This window comes from Pelecanus crispus, chromosome 7, assembly GCF_030463565.1.
Source record: "Pelecanus crispus isolate bPelCri1 chromosome 7, bPelCri1.pri, whole genome shotgun sequence".
Lineage (NCBI taxonomy): Eukaryota > Metazoa > Chordata > Aves > Pelecaniformes > Pelecanidae > Pelecanus > Pelecanus crispus.
The window spans coordinates 32,195,364-32,210,816 of NC_134649.1; the positions used below are offsets into that span (position 1 = coordinate 32,195,364).

The window sequence follows — 15,453 nt, forward strand, 5'->3', positions numbered from 1 at the left end:
GAGGACACAGCTTCATCTGACTAGGTGGTTGCAACAACCTTATTAAATCTCTCAGGAAGTTCTTCAGAAGCTGTGATACTAAAAGAAAGAAAGGGCAGTTCTACAGAACAATGTTGTGATACGAAGGAGAAGAAAAGCAGCTTCTTGTAGGAGCTTTAGTTTAGTCTGTCATGTACACATGGTCTGAAACAGAGACTATATACATGTTTTTTCGCCTGTCTTTCAGTTCTGCTCTGGAGGTGTCTGTCTCAGACTTCTCGAAAAGAAAAAAAAAAAAAAAAAAAGAAAATCAAAACCACAACAGTAAGTTCATCACCTTCTTGTGTTTTGTTGATTACAGAAATAGGTGTGCCCTACTCCAATAACGAGATGGCCCATCTAAACAAGGAATAGATGCTTACTATTGTTAATGTTTGTTTGGTCGCATGCTATTTCTTACATTACAACACAGAATTAAGGGTCAGAGATGACCTTATGGCCACACAGCAGCCAGAGGGGCAACTTTCTTTCAGTCTTTCATATACAAATTTATAGTGAAGATAAATCTAGTCTCCAGACACACAGACCTCTCTCAAGAGTTATGATTTTGGATGTCATTTTACATTTACAACAACTCTACAAGATTACGGAACTGTTGAACTGTACAGCTGAAGCAGCATAACTTAGCCTCAGGGGAGAGGGGACTCTGGCCGCCTGGCTTCTCAAACACGCATTTATCAGTAGATGGTGCTGTTGTGTTGGTGAACTTTCCTAAGGGACTAACTGGCTCACGATTTCTCGATTTTCTTACCTCCCTGACTTTATTGTGAGCTTTCTTTGGTACCTTTGATAAGTAAAGCCTATCACTCAACGATATCGCTCAACAATATTTCTTGTAACTGCCTCTGCAACACTGAACCCTGGAGAGCCATTTATATTAGTACAAACTGGGTTTAAACAAGTGATTTGTTGGAATGGCAGCAATTTATGCTGCCTATGCACTGCACAAGGCCTGGGGCATTGGCAAATTGGGCACACTGTTCTGTTTCCTACTTAGGGCATTACCATGTGCGTGAGAAATGCCAATGAGGGGCAAAATGCTCAGGTAGAGTGATGAAGTACTACTGAACACTCCTGACGTAAAACTGATCACTAATTTTTGTAGATAAAATAGCCCAGGCATTAGCCTGAATATGTTTTTGAGGTGGACCCCTGAAAAAGTTTCCAATGAAAATGAAAGCTCCTTTCATTAATTCTCATATACATTAGATACTTCAATTTAATAGTCATCTTTCAGGGTCCTGTAGGACTCATTAAAAGAGCGGCATGGATCTAGTGACTGCAGGTGGAAAACCACTGCATCAGAATGCAATGCATACTGAACAACATAGTGTCTGCACTGGTGTGAACACTTATGCTGCTTCCACAGAGCAGCCAACTGAGACCTGTTTCTGCATGGGATGTTTCCACTGTACAGTTCTTCGCATTGCATTCCTGCTCCGGAGATACAAATGGCTACTTGAACAACTGCACAGAGCCTGCACACAAAGACTTTTCCAGAAGAAGATCACTAGATGGAGCCCAATTCTAAGTAAAAGAACATGTAAAGCTAGCTTCTCAGTGCCTGTGCTGGGCTGCAGCACTCCTGCCTTACGGCACCCTACAGCTGTGATCTCAGTGCCCCCTCCAAGGCTGAAGATGAAATACCTTCTGAATGTGCAGGTTAACTACAGTTTGCAGGAGACAGCAGCCACTTCCTACTCGCTAGTCCAGCTCTGTTCAAATCTATCATGCTGCTGCACCACCAACACAACAACAGGTTTTAAATAACGCAGAATTTAGATCTGAAGGAGCACATACATGCAGGCGTCTCCCCGCAACCCTGTGCCAGAACTGCAAAAGTAAGCCTTTGAATATCTTCTGACTGTTGTGCATGGGTGCACTGAAAAGGTGAGGATTGAAATTCCTCTCTCCCCTGCTATCCCCTCGCTTCTCCTGTGAATTTACACGTATTCAGATGAAGTGTCAGCTAAAGTCCATCTTAGGATCAGAAGCAAACTGGTCAAGGGCTGCATGCATGATGACATTCCCCATCCCTCCAGGTACTTAGATAGCCCTCAGCACCTCTCTCTCTGAATAGCTCAGTATTATCAGCAGTGCTCATTACTGCACTGTCCCTGATGTGGTAAAGACAATGCATGGAAGCATGCAGAAGGCCAAACCGCTGCTAAATGAAACAGCAGGGAGTTACAGGCTGAGTCAGGAGCTGAGCATAGGCTTCCTGCTCTCAGGCTCATGTCCTGCCCATGAGAACATCCTTCTAACCTTACCCTTATCATCATCTTCCCCTCCCCCCACGGCCCCATCCACTTTGGTTCTGAACAGCACAATGATTACTAATATTTTAAAATATTCAGTCTACTTCAATGGAGGTGCCAGACAGCACACTCTTGCATTCTCTCTTCTCTCGTCTATGTGAAGAGGTGGCAACTCGTGGCCAGAAAAGAATGATCAAGCTTTTGTTATAAAGTGTTGAAGAACAGAAGGTTCAATAACCCTAAAAGTAACTGAAATATTTCCTCCTGGGTCCCCCAATTTTAACTTGACGATGACCTATAAACGCAGGACAAACTGGTGGTGGTACAACCCTTTCCAGGAGACTTAACGGAGCTGAAATCCAAATTCACAGGGGATTCCCAGATGCCCGAGGCACGGGGCCACCCTGTGCAGTGTGACAAGTGTATTTTCCCTGCCTAGACTACAAGACGGTTCAGCGCACCGTCCTCTGCGTTCACTGGAACGTGGCCCATCCCCTGCTCGTGCGGGCAGGCGGCACGCCAGGTGAGCCACACTGCCTTGTTGCACCCAGGTGCCCCAGCCCCACGGCCTGCCACATCCCTTGGCCCCCAAGCACGAAAGCGCTCCTGCGACCCCGACAGACGCTGCCGGCGTGGGGAGAGCGTGGAAATGCCAGGAGGGCGTTAGAACTAAATTTTAAAAATTACAAAATGAAAATAGTTAACTGCAAATGCAGAAAAGCAGACGGAAAGGCATAAATGTGCATAAATAATAATAAAGTAATAAAATAATAATAATAATAATAAATTTTAGTCTAGTCTACCCTTGATTGGTTTAGTGTGGACTTGGTAGTGTAGGTTAATGGTTGGACTGGATGATCTTAAAGGTCTTTTCCAACATAAACGATTCTATGATTCTATGATTCTATAAATGAGCGTTGCAAATGTATTGCAGGGCGAGGCGGGGAGCCCAGCGTAAGCGCAGGCAGGCGGCGGCGGTGGGAGCCGGGAACCGGGAACCGGGAACCCCGCTGCCCTCGCCCCGCTGCCGCCGCTGCCGCCGCTCCCTCCGCGCTGCCTCCGCGGCCCCGCGCATGCGGAGGGCGGGGGCGGCGGCCATTGGCGGGCGGGCGGTGGCGGCGGCGGCCGCCATTGGCGGGCGGGCGGCGGCGGCGGCGGCCATTGGCGGGCGGGCGGCGGCGGCAGCGCCCATTGGCAGCGCCCGCCGCGGCGGCCCCGCGTTCCTGGAAAGTTCTTGGAAATGGATCAAAGGCGTTTCCGCGAACACGCGGGGCGGCGGCGGCTCCGCACGGCCGGCAGCCTGCCCGCCCCCCCCGGCCTCCCGGGAGGGCTCCGCTCCCCTCCCCTCCCCCGGCGAGCGGTGCTGACATCAACGTGGCCGTTATGGACACATCTATTTATACGCTCTCTTTTTTTTTTTTTTTTTCTCCTCCCCCCCCGCGTGGCTGATATCGGAAGAGTGATGCGAATACAATACGATTCCAGGAATCCCTCACTTCCTGGAACAGATTAAAAGGGGCAAACAAAAGATTACTTAGTAGGTTGGGTTTTTTCCTCGGAGCTTCATTACTTCTGGAGTCAGTGAAAAAGCAGGTTGCTGCTGTGCCGGCTCTCTCCCCCCCCCCCCCCCCCAGGCATTCGGGGGGATATTATTTATTGGTATCTATTTATTATTATTTCAGAGTGCTCTGAATATTTTTTCTAAAAGATTGCTCTCAAGGAAGATTATTTTCTCTTTAAATATATGTAATTTCCCTTTTCTCTGGTTATTTTTAAAACTTTTTCTTGTCGTCGTTTTCTGAAAGGCAGAACAAGAATACATTCTTTCCTGAAGCACTGAGAGTGCACACATTTTCCTGGCCAAAGTTGCTAAACAATCCACAAAGTCTTTCTCGGACAGCCTGATTCGCCTTCTGCTCGTTTTTTTCTGCGTCTGAAACACAACCTACTGCGGAAGGGGTTTGCTGGGACTCTCCAGCCTTCTCCCACCGTGAACCCCTAACTAGACGCTGGAACTAGCTTGCTCCTCCTGGGAAGCAAAGAAAAAGGAGACGAGAAGAAAAAAAGAGAAGAGGAGAAAGCATTTCCCACCTTCTTGAAGACTTCATGCTTTTTCCTTGGTCCAGGAGTGACATGATCCTCTGTGTTCAGGGGTAAGATACTTTGCAGCCTTCTTTTAAAAGCCGTGGTTTGATAATTGTAATTGGTAAGATTCTCCGGGACAGTTTTTCATCTCGTGTGAGTTGCCATGTGTGCTTGTAAAGGAACGGGAATGACTTACGCTGGGTGAGCACTAAGTTGTCCGTGTGTGTCCTATGTGTCTGCTTTTGAGATTCCATGGCCAAAATCATAGGACCGTAAAGTATTCCCGATTTCCGTGTTTTCTATTGCTGAAAAACTACATGTTATTCAAAGTCTTTGGGGGAGTAAAAAATAGTAAAAACTCGGAGTGTGTTGTTCAGTGGTGCGCGTGCAGCACCAGCGGGGATACAAACTTGAGACTGTAGGTGTTCACTAATGTCCTGGTGGAAACAAACTGCTTACAGGGAAGAACTTCCCCAGATTTCAGATGTTGTCCATTTCTAAGTAAATATTTATGCTAAACACATCATTTCCTCTTTCTGTTGCTTTTATGGGTAAGATGAAGTGTATGTACATATATACAGACTTACACATACACAGCATTCTGTAGAATGAAGGCCATAGGGGGCACATATATAGTTGCACCAACTTTGTTTAGTAAAACAGGTAACGTCCAAGTCCCTTCTCCGGTACTGATGTCTGGTACCGGTGTGTTGGCGCTTCAGTGTCTGTATGATCAGCTCAGGTCATCAACACGCGTAAATACCTGGTCTGCAGGAATCATCCAGCATTTTTACATATGCTGCATATTTGGAAAGTGTCAGCATTTGATTCAGCCTGATCCGTAATGTCAGTATTACCCATCCCTCCTGCCCTCAGCGGATTTTCCTCAGAAGCAATGCATTTGCCTTGTCTGCTTTAAAAGACGAAAGCATGGGGATTTTTCTGCCATTTTCCCCCAAAATCTGTTCCACAGACAAGTGGAGCTCATGCTTACCAATACTTTCCTACTAAAGTGGGTTTCTTTTCACTCTTATTTTCAGCCTACTGCTGCAGTTCCTATAGCCAACACAAAAGGGAATTCATTTTTCAGCTTCGTCTTTGTGAAACCCTTATCTGAAGCTTTTCTCCAGTGTTAACATACCAGAGCTACTGCTTCCCTTCACCCACTAAGAACGGGTTATGTAGCCAGATGTGTAGATGGTTGTCTCTTAATTCCTTTTTTTTATGACCATTTATTGCTCACTTCTCATTATCCTCTAGGATTTCATATATCCTGGACTCCATACTCTCCTTCCTATTCAGACCAAGCTCCCATGGGAGTCTTGGGACATGGCTGATGGAAGGGAGAGCAGCTCAACACACTTTTTCTTGTGCTATTTGTACTGTGTTACAAAGTTTAGCTTATCAGCAAAGTAACTGCAAAGCTAACACTAAATGATATCAGACATACCTGATTCTCTTGAACCTTCTTGGCTTTCCAAGGCTTTTTGAAATGCTAATTGCCAAAGCACAGGGAAGTTCATTTGCTGATTCTCTTGAGACTCCACATAGGCTACCAGCTAGACATGCCAAATTTTATATATTTATTTTCTTCCTCATCGCAGCTGTTGTACTAACACTTCATTCTGTTCAGTCCTGATCCTTCACGTGTCTCTCCTCTACTTTCTTCCTTACAAACACTAATTATTTTCAAATACTTACTTTGCCCCATTAAAGGGCTGACTTTTTCATGTCAGCATACCTCTTTCAACATGTCCTTATCCCAGCAAACTCTTTTTATCCCTCTTGCAAATGTACTTGCATTAAAAGTAGTAGTCTGCCATTACTCGCTGATCCCTCTGCTCTCCTCTTCCTGTGCTTGGAGCCGCTCTGGTCATGGTAGCAGCTCTTTTTTCTTCAGCCTATGTACAAAGTTGTTTAGGACACCAGCACCTCCCAGTCTATGAGAATTTCTAATCCTACAGTGCTCCTTTGAGACTACAGCTGCGCTCGGACGTTTTGTAGGGAAAGACAGGGGCATTAGGCAAGTATATAGAAGGAAAATAGGAAGAGTATAAGCATGGCCCTTCTCTGGCTGCAGTGGAAGAATCTCCGCAGCGACTGCATGGGGTTTGGGCTCCTTCAGCTTCAGGTGGCAGAAAGTGTAAGGCAGCAGAGAGCAAGCACGGTGGGAAACCTCATCTCAAGCACATGGGCTCTGCTTCAGAGAGACCCACAGTGGCTCTATATGAGAAACCTACTGACAAATTCACATAGTTGATGCGTCTTTTGGAGGACCAAACTGTGAGCTGGTACAGCCCTTGAAATTAAAAACTTTCTGCAATGAAACAGGAGTACATTTCCCCACATAGCTTTGCTATCTCTCCCTTCCTTCCCAGTCTCTTAGCGAATTCCCAATTTCCTCTCCAAAGTAGGTACATAAAAAGAAAAAAAAAAGTAGTTCCATGCTAGGAACAAGAAAAGTTTTCTTTGTGTTCAAAACCTTTCCCAAAGGGTAGGCCAGAAAAATTTTCCAGGAGAAAATAAGTTCAGAGAGATTTGGAATTTGGACTGCGGTGTTCAAGTTCTGGGGAGCGAGCGGGCAGTGAGTGGCGCAGGACTGATTTTACTTAACATTGGTCACAGTCATTTTCAGCTCAGTGAAGAGTTGGTATAAGAACGCACCTGAGAGAGAATGCTCTGCCAACAGTCCTGTGTAACACCCTCTTTGCACAGCGTGAACTATTATGTTAGGTTCAGTACAGTGAAGGATCTGGTTTATAGTCCTCCTTGCTCAAAAAGGGGGGAAATGGAGAATCAGGAGTCTCCTTTCCCCAAGAAGGCAAGTAGCTAGACATTTATGGAGACCATGACAGTAAGAGGGAGACATCCAAAGATCTTTAAAAATGTGGCCTTCAACACCTACAAATGTAGCTCAGGTGGGACTTAAAAGAGAACTCAGAGGTTTCCCAACAGTGATCGCCAGGTATAAAAGTATATTCAGATCCACTGTTCTGTGAGAGCCACTGAAAACGCAGTCCCTGCGATAAAGGGTGCCTGGTGAAGATAAGGGCCAGCAATCACTTTCATTAGGTTTGGCTTCCTACCCATGAATAGAAATTAAGAAATGAGGATCAAATGCCATGAATGCCGAGTAGATATCCTGCTTCTGAAATGTGATTTGACATTTGGAAAAAGGAAGAATGTTCTTTTCTAAATACCAACAGAATAGTGGGGTTTTGCCGTGTATTGCATGGGCAAGAAGTGTCTCTCCATAGATTCAATTTTACCAGCAGTTTTACAAAAACCTTCCTCCAAACTTACATCGTTCTATTAGAAATGCAGAGTCATGGAACTGATCATGGCTCTCACAAATCATTGTGAAGTCATTTTGAGGTTATCTCTAATCTACTTTTTCGCCAAATGCCTTCTTCCTGCTCCCCATCCCATACCTGAGACTCGGCAGTTTGAGAAGGTGGAGTGCAGATCAGTTTACAACACGTTTATGTACGTATCTAAAGTGTCACTGTTCACATAAAGCACTGAGAAGGAGGAAGATCAGAAGGGAAGTGCTTATGACTTCAGAGTCTCCTTCCGCTTCTCTCTTCAGTGATGCGGGAGGAGGTGGCTGCTGCCTTTGCAATCACCATCAGCTCCAATGGTGCTGTGATGGTCTCACGTTGAGGACTGTGTTGTATTTCTCTGGAAACTCAGCCATCTTTTATATTAAGTGCCTGAAAGAATGTCTCAAGCAAGTGAGTGTATGTGGGTGATGTAACACAGGACATGCAGCAGTATAGGGCACACAAAGGCAAAAAGCCTAGAAGAAAAGACAGAAACTAATATTTTTGCTCAGGAGGTTGCTTGGGAATGAAGACTTTCCAGACCCCCAACATCCATCCTCTCCCTGGAGCTCTGCCTGCCTTTAGAAATCTCCATGCTGCACAGAAGGAGCACCCATGGCCCACAAGAGCTCCAGGCTTTGTGAAACTCCACTTAGATGCTGAATGGCTACACTAATGCTCTCTTTGGGTCACAGAGGGATTAATGTTCATAGCAGCCCAGTCATGGCAGAACCTCCTACCGCCGTAATCCTGCAGGGATTACAGTTGCACTGAGATCTCCATCGTGCCATTGAATGCTAGTGTTTGTGTAGTGCACAGGCTTGGCTAAAACAAGAATACCCATTATTGTACTACAGCAGCAGCTCACCGTGAGTTGCAACAGACACATTTAGGATCAGGTCAACCTTGAGCAGAAAGCAGGTAGGACAAAACCCAAGCTACTCCCCTTTCTGCTTGTTATAATACAGTAAATGACTAACACACTCACTGGCAGAAAAAGAAATGCTCCAATGTTGTAATGATGTAAGTGAAGCTGTAGTGCTGCTATGAAACTTATTGCCTCTAAAACTACATATTAAAAGGCAACATCTAAAAATATCAGGTTTCAAAGCAACCTAAATTGCAAGATAGACCACCTTTTATAAGGCAAAAGAGGCCAACTCTCTCTCCCTGTTTCTAAGGGCTCATCTTTAGCTGTGTAGTTTCTCCCCCCTCACCTCTCTGAAACATAATCATATTGAGGATCTGTTGACAAAACATAACGTCACAGTACAATGTAGCATGCACTGAACAGATGCTGGAACCTGTTTCAAAGCAAGGAAAATAGCAGAGTATGTCCTTCATTTCAGACCTCATCCTTTGCTGGCGGAGGAAAAGATCAGGAGATTGTCACTCAGGGGTGTTGTGGATTTGTCGGAGCCGATCATGCAGCCTCTCCCAGTTATGGCCTTCCAGGAGGAGTCTGCACCTGCCTTTGCAGTACCAGTTCCAGACAGCAACCCACCTCAGACACGAGACCCTGAAGAAGACCTTCTCTGCATTGCAAAAACCTTCTCCTATCTGCGAGAATCTGGTAAGGTTCAACTCTCAAAGTCAAGGGGTCAGAAGGCTACAGGGAGCAGGGAGCCAACTCTGCAATCTGAGCTCCAGGACGAATCTCTTGATCCCGCTTCAGCTAGGAACCTGGTCCTGTCACAGCCATGGCTGACTCTTGTGGATGCAGCAAGTGTGTTTTCCGTCTCTACAAACTTGTATCATGAAGTAATTTATTACTAGTGTAAGCAACAGCTTTGTCTTTTATAGCTGAGTCAGGGGAAAGAATTGCAAAAAGTCCCCTTTCTCTGTAAACTGCAGTAGCTGCAAAAGGACTCAGCCCTATCCCAAGCCCCAGCACAGCAATGACAAGCATAGGTAGGAAACCCTGGTTACTTCCCAAGCCCTGAACTCAGCAGGCTTCAAGGCTTCTCTAAATACACTGCCAGTCCTTTAATATGTTCTTTCCCTAACAAGTTCTTTCTGGGATGCTTTTCCAGGTTGGTACTGGGGATCTATCACTGCCAGTGAGGCCAAACAGCATCTCCAGAAGATGCCTGAAGGCACCTTCCTGGTACGGGACAGCACCCACCCCAGCTACCTGTTCACACTCTCTGTCAAGACAAACCGAGGACCCACCAACGTGCGCATTGAATATGCTGACAGCAAGTTCCGCCTAGACTCAAACTACTTGTCTAAACCTCGCATCCTGGCCTTCCCAGATGTGGTCAGTCTTATCCAGCATTATGTCACGTCCTGCACAATGGAAAGCAAGAATGAGGCTCCTTACCCACCTCCGTCTCCTCTACCTCCCATGCAAAAAGAGATGGCAGCAGCTGCAGTACACTTGAAACTCATCCGGCCGCTCAGCCGCAAAGACAACATCCCCAGTCTACAGCACCTGTGCCGGCTACGGATTAACAAGTCTACAGCTGACGTGGACCAGCTCCCTCTACCTAGGCGGATGGGGGACTATTTGAAGCAATACCCTTTCCAACTTTGAAGCGTGGCCGTTATATCTCAGGCATGACAGACAGGGACAGAAATAAGAGAACTTTGTGTCTTTGTCCCGCTAAAGCGCAGCATCAGGTGGACACAGGAAAGACCTGATTATCAGCAGAGACTGCATCCATCTTTCCTCTCCCCTTCTCTCTAAATCCATTCCAGCGCCAGGGAGGAGTTGGTTGTTTCAGTGAACAACGGGACACAATCTGAGCTCTGAACCTCAGGCTGCGCCGATAGTGGCCATGAGAAAGTGCTGTAGCATGTGCACACTACTTGAATTTCAGAGTTGCTGTGACACCGAAAATGTTAACATTGTTTTTTTCACTATTTATTTCCATTGCAGTTTCTCTCCTCATGGTATTTTAAAAGCACCTTTTACTTTATTGTTTTTTGTTTCTTTTTCTTTTGTGGAATTAGAGATAGAATAAAGGCTCCCAGCCAACTGGCAGCCAAAAATCTGTGGGAATTTGGATTTGGATTCACATCCAAGTAGTACCTGTTTGAGCCTGTCCCTGTAACAGGTCACAGGAGTCCACATCCAAGCTCCCCCAGACTTGTGGGGTAGGTGGGACTCAGATGACTGTATCTAGACCCGCCTCTACAGAGGTAAAGAATATTTTTTTTTTCTTCCTTAGCCACAGGGGGCTGGGTATCGTAACCTCAAAGCACGCTGGTAGCAGCTTCCGCATCTCCCAGAGATGCATGCTGCATCATGGGTTCTGGACAGGAGACTTCTTTGAGGAAGCCCCTCTTCCTTGAGAGCTCTAAGCAGAGATTCTGGATATTGAGCTTGGGCCAGGGAGCACTCATCCCATTTTCTTTCATCTTCCCCATCTCCAAAGGAAGTTTGTGAGAAACCATTTAGAAACAAGTAATTAGAAACTCAACTTTCTTATTTGCAAGCAGAGGGATTTGGTTTCAGAGCACTCTGCATTTGGCTTGTGTTTTGAAAGTGCTGTTCCCTGACATTGCCCTTGCCTTGCAAGACGTGGGGCGAGAATGAGGTCTCCTTGACCAGGGGTTCAGAGACAGCTCTGCTGGGCTGCACCAAAGACATGCACAGCTTCAGGATATTTATTTATTTATTTCTGGGGGTAACAAGTTAGAAGCACCTCAGTAGAAAGAGCTGTCCTTCCCCTCTGCTAACACAATGCCAAAGTGCCAGTTGCTCTGCTTCTGCCAGCGTTATTCACAAGCCACGTGGCTTCAATCAGAGCTAGGCTCTAGCACACACTGGAAACCACAATTCAACTTTTCTGTTTGCCAAGGTCCAGACCTCTCCTCTCCCTTTCCCTGAGTTACATGTTTGTTATCCTTAATTAGATTTTTTTTTCTCTGGGTTTAGGTCTTGCACCCCATCCCTTTCACACCCCTGCAAATGAAGCACAATGGCTCTCCCTTGCTCTTTTGCGGATAGGAGGGATAAACAGCAGATGGGATCTGCCCAAAAACAAGCATAGACAGAGAAGTTGCCCATTCCTCTTCATTCACATGATCCCATCACCTTCCCAGCCTGTAGGAGCCAGTCCATGCCACTGAGTGAGAGTAGAGAAGGGAACAGACAGATCTAGGGAAATTACCTTTTGGCTTCTTTTGCCCCTAAGACCCCATAACTTGATCAAGCATGAACCAATGTTAAGGATTCCTCGCTCATCCCTCCCTGGGACTGTCTCTCCAAGGCTCTGTGAATTAGAAGAGACAAAGCCCAGGTATACCTGAGGGTTGAGAGAGGGGGTGGAAAGGATGGGATGGTGACCCAGGAGACAACCTCAAAAAAAGGGGCAAGTTGGCCTGATGTGCTTAGTCAGTGTCCTTTTTTTTTCCCCCTCCACATTTATACAAGTTTGTGCTCTTGCAAGCTTTGTTTTTGATACTTTGATGATTGACAGTGTGCATGTGTGATGTCAGGTTTGCTTTTTATTATATCCTTCCCCCTTGCACCAAATGGCAGCAGCCGTTGGAAGGTACTGAATGAGAAGGAAAACTTAGAAGGTAAAACAAACAAGAAAACTTTTTTTAAAAAAATAATATAAACCATAAACCACTGAAAAGGCTTCCTTTTATCCAAACACCTCTATCTACCTGAGGACACTGGGAACAAGGAAACCACAGCTCTTCAAGGAGTAGCAGTGATCTCAGGAAGCCCACATGGCTCGGCCACAGGCTTGGTATCTACAGCATGTGAGGAATCAGTTTGAGAAATGTGCAGTGGGATAAGGCAAGTTGTTCAGCTCTCTGAAACTTGCCTCCTACTTTGACCTTTTCTCTGTTGGGGGTATTGAAGGAATCAGGCTTGCAGGTTTGACCTCATTGCCCCAGGAGAGGGGGCAGCTAAAATGCCAGCTAAAATGGCAGAAGCATGTAAGAAGAATGAATGCCTGGTTAATGCCCCAGCAGGACGATGCAGAGGCCAAGCTGAAGGCTGTAAGCTCAAGTGGGCAGGGACCATCTCTGTTACATGTTTGTTCTGCATCTAGCACGATAGGGTTCTCTAGGTGCTACTGCAATACAAAGAATAAACAATACCATTACTCCAAAAAGTCAGTTCCGTCTATCTTGAGACAATTTGTTAAAAATCATTTGACTTGGATTTTAAATAAACATTTTAAATATATTTTAAAGCCGCCCGATGTAGAAGTCTTTGGTAAAATCAAATGGATTAATACATTTCCTATTCACAGAAATTCTCCCCAAGAAGAACAGACAAAATCTTGACCATTTTTTTCAAACAAGACACAAAAAAATTTAACAAAAAGAAAAGCCCTTCAGATACTGGGAGAGTTAACACCAAAATCATTATCAGTGTGGGCCCGGTTTCTACGGCATACAGATGAGCAGCGGCAGACCCTAAGTCCCAAGTTACCAAGGGCTTAAGGAACATTCTTTAATGATGTAGAAAAACACAGGAATAATTTTTGTGTTGCTTCTGTGTGCCATAGAAAACCATTACAATCTAGGGGAAAGGAGATGGAATGTAAGTCGAAGTTTGTCAGCTTGTTTACAGCAGGCTTCAAGTTGGCCCCAAAGAAAAATTCTGCTCACGGCAGTGTTGAAAGACGAGTTCATGAAAGGCAGACCATGCTTTGGATGCGAGACTCATGGCATCAGCTTTTGCCTCATGTTCTGCTGCTGCTGGGACTCGGTCTCCCCATATTTGCAGTTTGGCCCAGCACCCTTTCCCCTTCTCATCACCTCACACTCCAGACACCGCAGGCAGGGAAACCACCAGGGAGCTGGATCTGCCCTACGGTGTCAGAGGCCTCCCCATCTGTCCTGCCTCTGTGAAATGCGGGGAATACACTGAGGGAACCCCACTACTGGCACATGACTCCACTGTGGCCCCTTTGCACTTACTTCCCAGGAGAGATGCTCATGGCACAGTCCCCCCATCCTGCCCAAAGCAAGGCACAGCATGCTCTTAACCACTGGAAACAATAAAACATGCTCAAGCAAAAAACAGAAGCTCAACTAGTTCCTCTCCATCATTCTCCCTTTCTGAATCCACTAGCTTCAAAGTTCAAAATACTGCTTTAAAGTATTTCTGAAGCACGTGCTGTCCTTTCTATGCCAGTCACGGGGCTGGCATCCACTAGCCAACATTGTTTCCACCACCTCATCAACATGAGCCCACGGGTAGATTTCCATTGCACACCAACCCGGAAATGTTGGCAACGGAATAATCTGCTCAAGTTTAAGTTGTTAAAAACAATCCCATCCCTCTTGGTTTTAGGGGAAATGTGGAAAGCGAGCTAGACGGGGTAGAAACAAAACACAATCAAAATGGAAAAATGAAAACAAAAGGAAGAAAAAGCTGCATCCATCTTTAAAAGGGAACTTTGAAAACCCTGGAAAATACTGAAAAGAAAGATGCAGCATTTCTGACACATTATTAAGTAATTTCTTAATTTCTTAGCTGGGCTAAACTCTTTCCCTAGCTACATATATGAAACCCTGCTGCTCCCTTCCCACAGACTGAAGGCAGAAACGATTGGCATGAGTCAAGCCAATACATAACTGCAGTCACACATGCTTTTACTGCATCGGCTGTTACCTTAATGACTCCCACTCCTGCATCTTCAGCACATTTTGTTAAAGCAAACAGGTTTGTGTTCTGAGAACTCCTGTGCCAAACATCCATGCAGACTGAACTGATTTTTACAATTGATTTCCACATCTCTGGAAACAGGAGCATTCATGGAAATGCAGACTGACCTTTACAATCACTGAAGTACAGCTGCAACACCTCTCCCAGCAACACCTGTATAGTTTGCTGAGCCAATACATGACAACTTGGTTGATTCTCTCTTGACTACAGATAGAAACATGGATGTGGAGCCCTCACTTGAGAGTCTGAAAAGCAGACTGATAGGATCGGGCATAGAAATCACAGGCCGTGACTGAAACCATGCTACCATGGCTCACTGCCACAGCAGAAATACCCTGCAGTTTGTCAGGCACATATGGTATCATTTTCTGTCTTAAATAATCGGCCTTCTGAAATAGCAACACATGCAAGGGAAAAATAACCCATTTATGTGCACACATTCCTATCCTTTCAAACTTACTGAAATCTTATTCCTTTCCCCATGACCCTCGCAAGTGCACAACTTCCCTTAGCCCAAGCCAGATGAACCAGCAAGAAATGAAGTGAATCAGCAGAGTGTATTTAATTCTCTTACAACAGACAGGGTCAGCTGTTTCCAGCTATCAACATATTACATGGCATTTCTAGTCCAAATTCCATTGTCAGTCTTACCTGCTAACTATGAAATTAAGAAAATTAAAATAAAAATGAACTGGACACTCTATGTATGGCTCTTCTGCTCTGCTGAATCACATTCTCATGGTCAAATCTGTCAGAAGCCAATTATCCAGTCCTTTCTGGTCTCTCCCTAATGACTGCTGAAACACTTGCAGTCCTCACAGAAATGCACTATCCTCTTTCCCACCCCTGAACTCATCAGCAGTCCAAAGGTCTGGAGCATGGGGTAAAGCAATATCCAGTAAAGATGTGCCAGAGCAACTCTGGATGCCAAGTAACATCTTCCAACTCAGTTCCTAGCAGCATTGTCACAACATCTATGTCTCATTTTCAGTGAACCCCACCTATCACTCACAGGAGAAAATGAAAGAAAAAACCACCAGACTAGGCAGCTCCTTATGAAACAAACCAGCCAAAGGTAAAAATGAGGTATTATTTAAAGAGATCT

At 45.4% G+C, this 15,453-nt stretch overlaps 1 protein-coding gene across 1 annotated transcript; it reads left to right on the forward strand.

Annotated features, from left to right (window-relative positions):
• Nucleotides 1–3,835: 3,835 nt before the first annotated feature.
• On the forward strand, nucleotides 3,836–12,857 carry CISH (cytokine inducible SH2 containing protein). Its single transcript, XM_009479084.2, has 3 exons — nucleotides 3,836–4,450; nucleotides 9,055–9,278; nucleotides 9,739–12,857. Exons 1-3 carry the CDS (start codon nucleotides 4,404–4,406, stop codon nucleotides 10,239–10,241), a joined length of 774 nt encoding a protein of 257 aa, XP_009477359.1. The 5' UTR covers nucleotides 3,836–4,403; the 3' UTR covers nucleotides 10,242–12,857.
• Nucleotides 12,858–15,453: the final 2,596 nt, after the last annotated feature.

Coding starts and splice junctions, on each gene's coding strand:
- CISH (XM_009479084.2), top strand. CDS start 4,404: ATGCTTTTTCCTTGGTCCAGGAGTGACATGATCCTCTGTGTTCAGGG. Junction 4,451..9,054: donor ATGATCCTCTGTGTTCAGGG/GTAAGATACTTT, acceptor CCTTCATTTCAG/ACCTCATCCTTTGCTGGCGG. Junction 9,279..9,738: donor CTCCTATCTGCGAGAATCTG/GTAAGGTTCAAC, acceptor ATGCTTTTCCAG/GTTGGTACTGGGGATCTATC.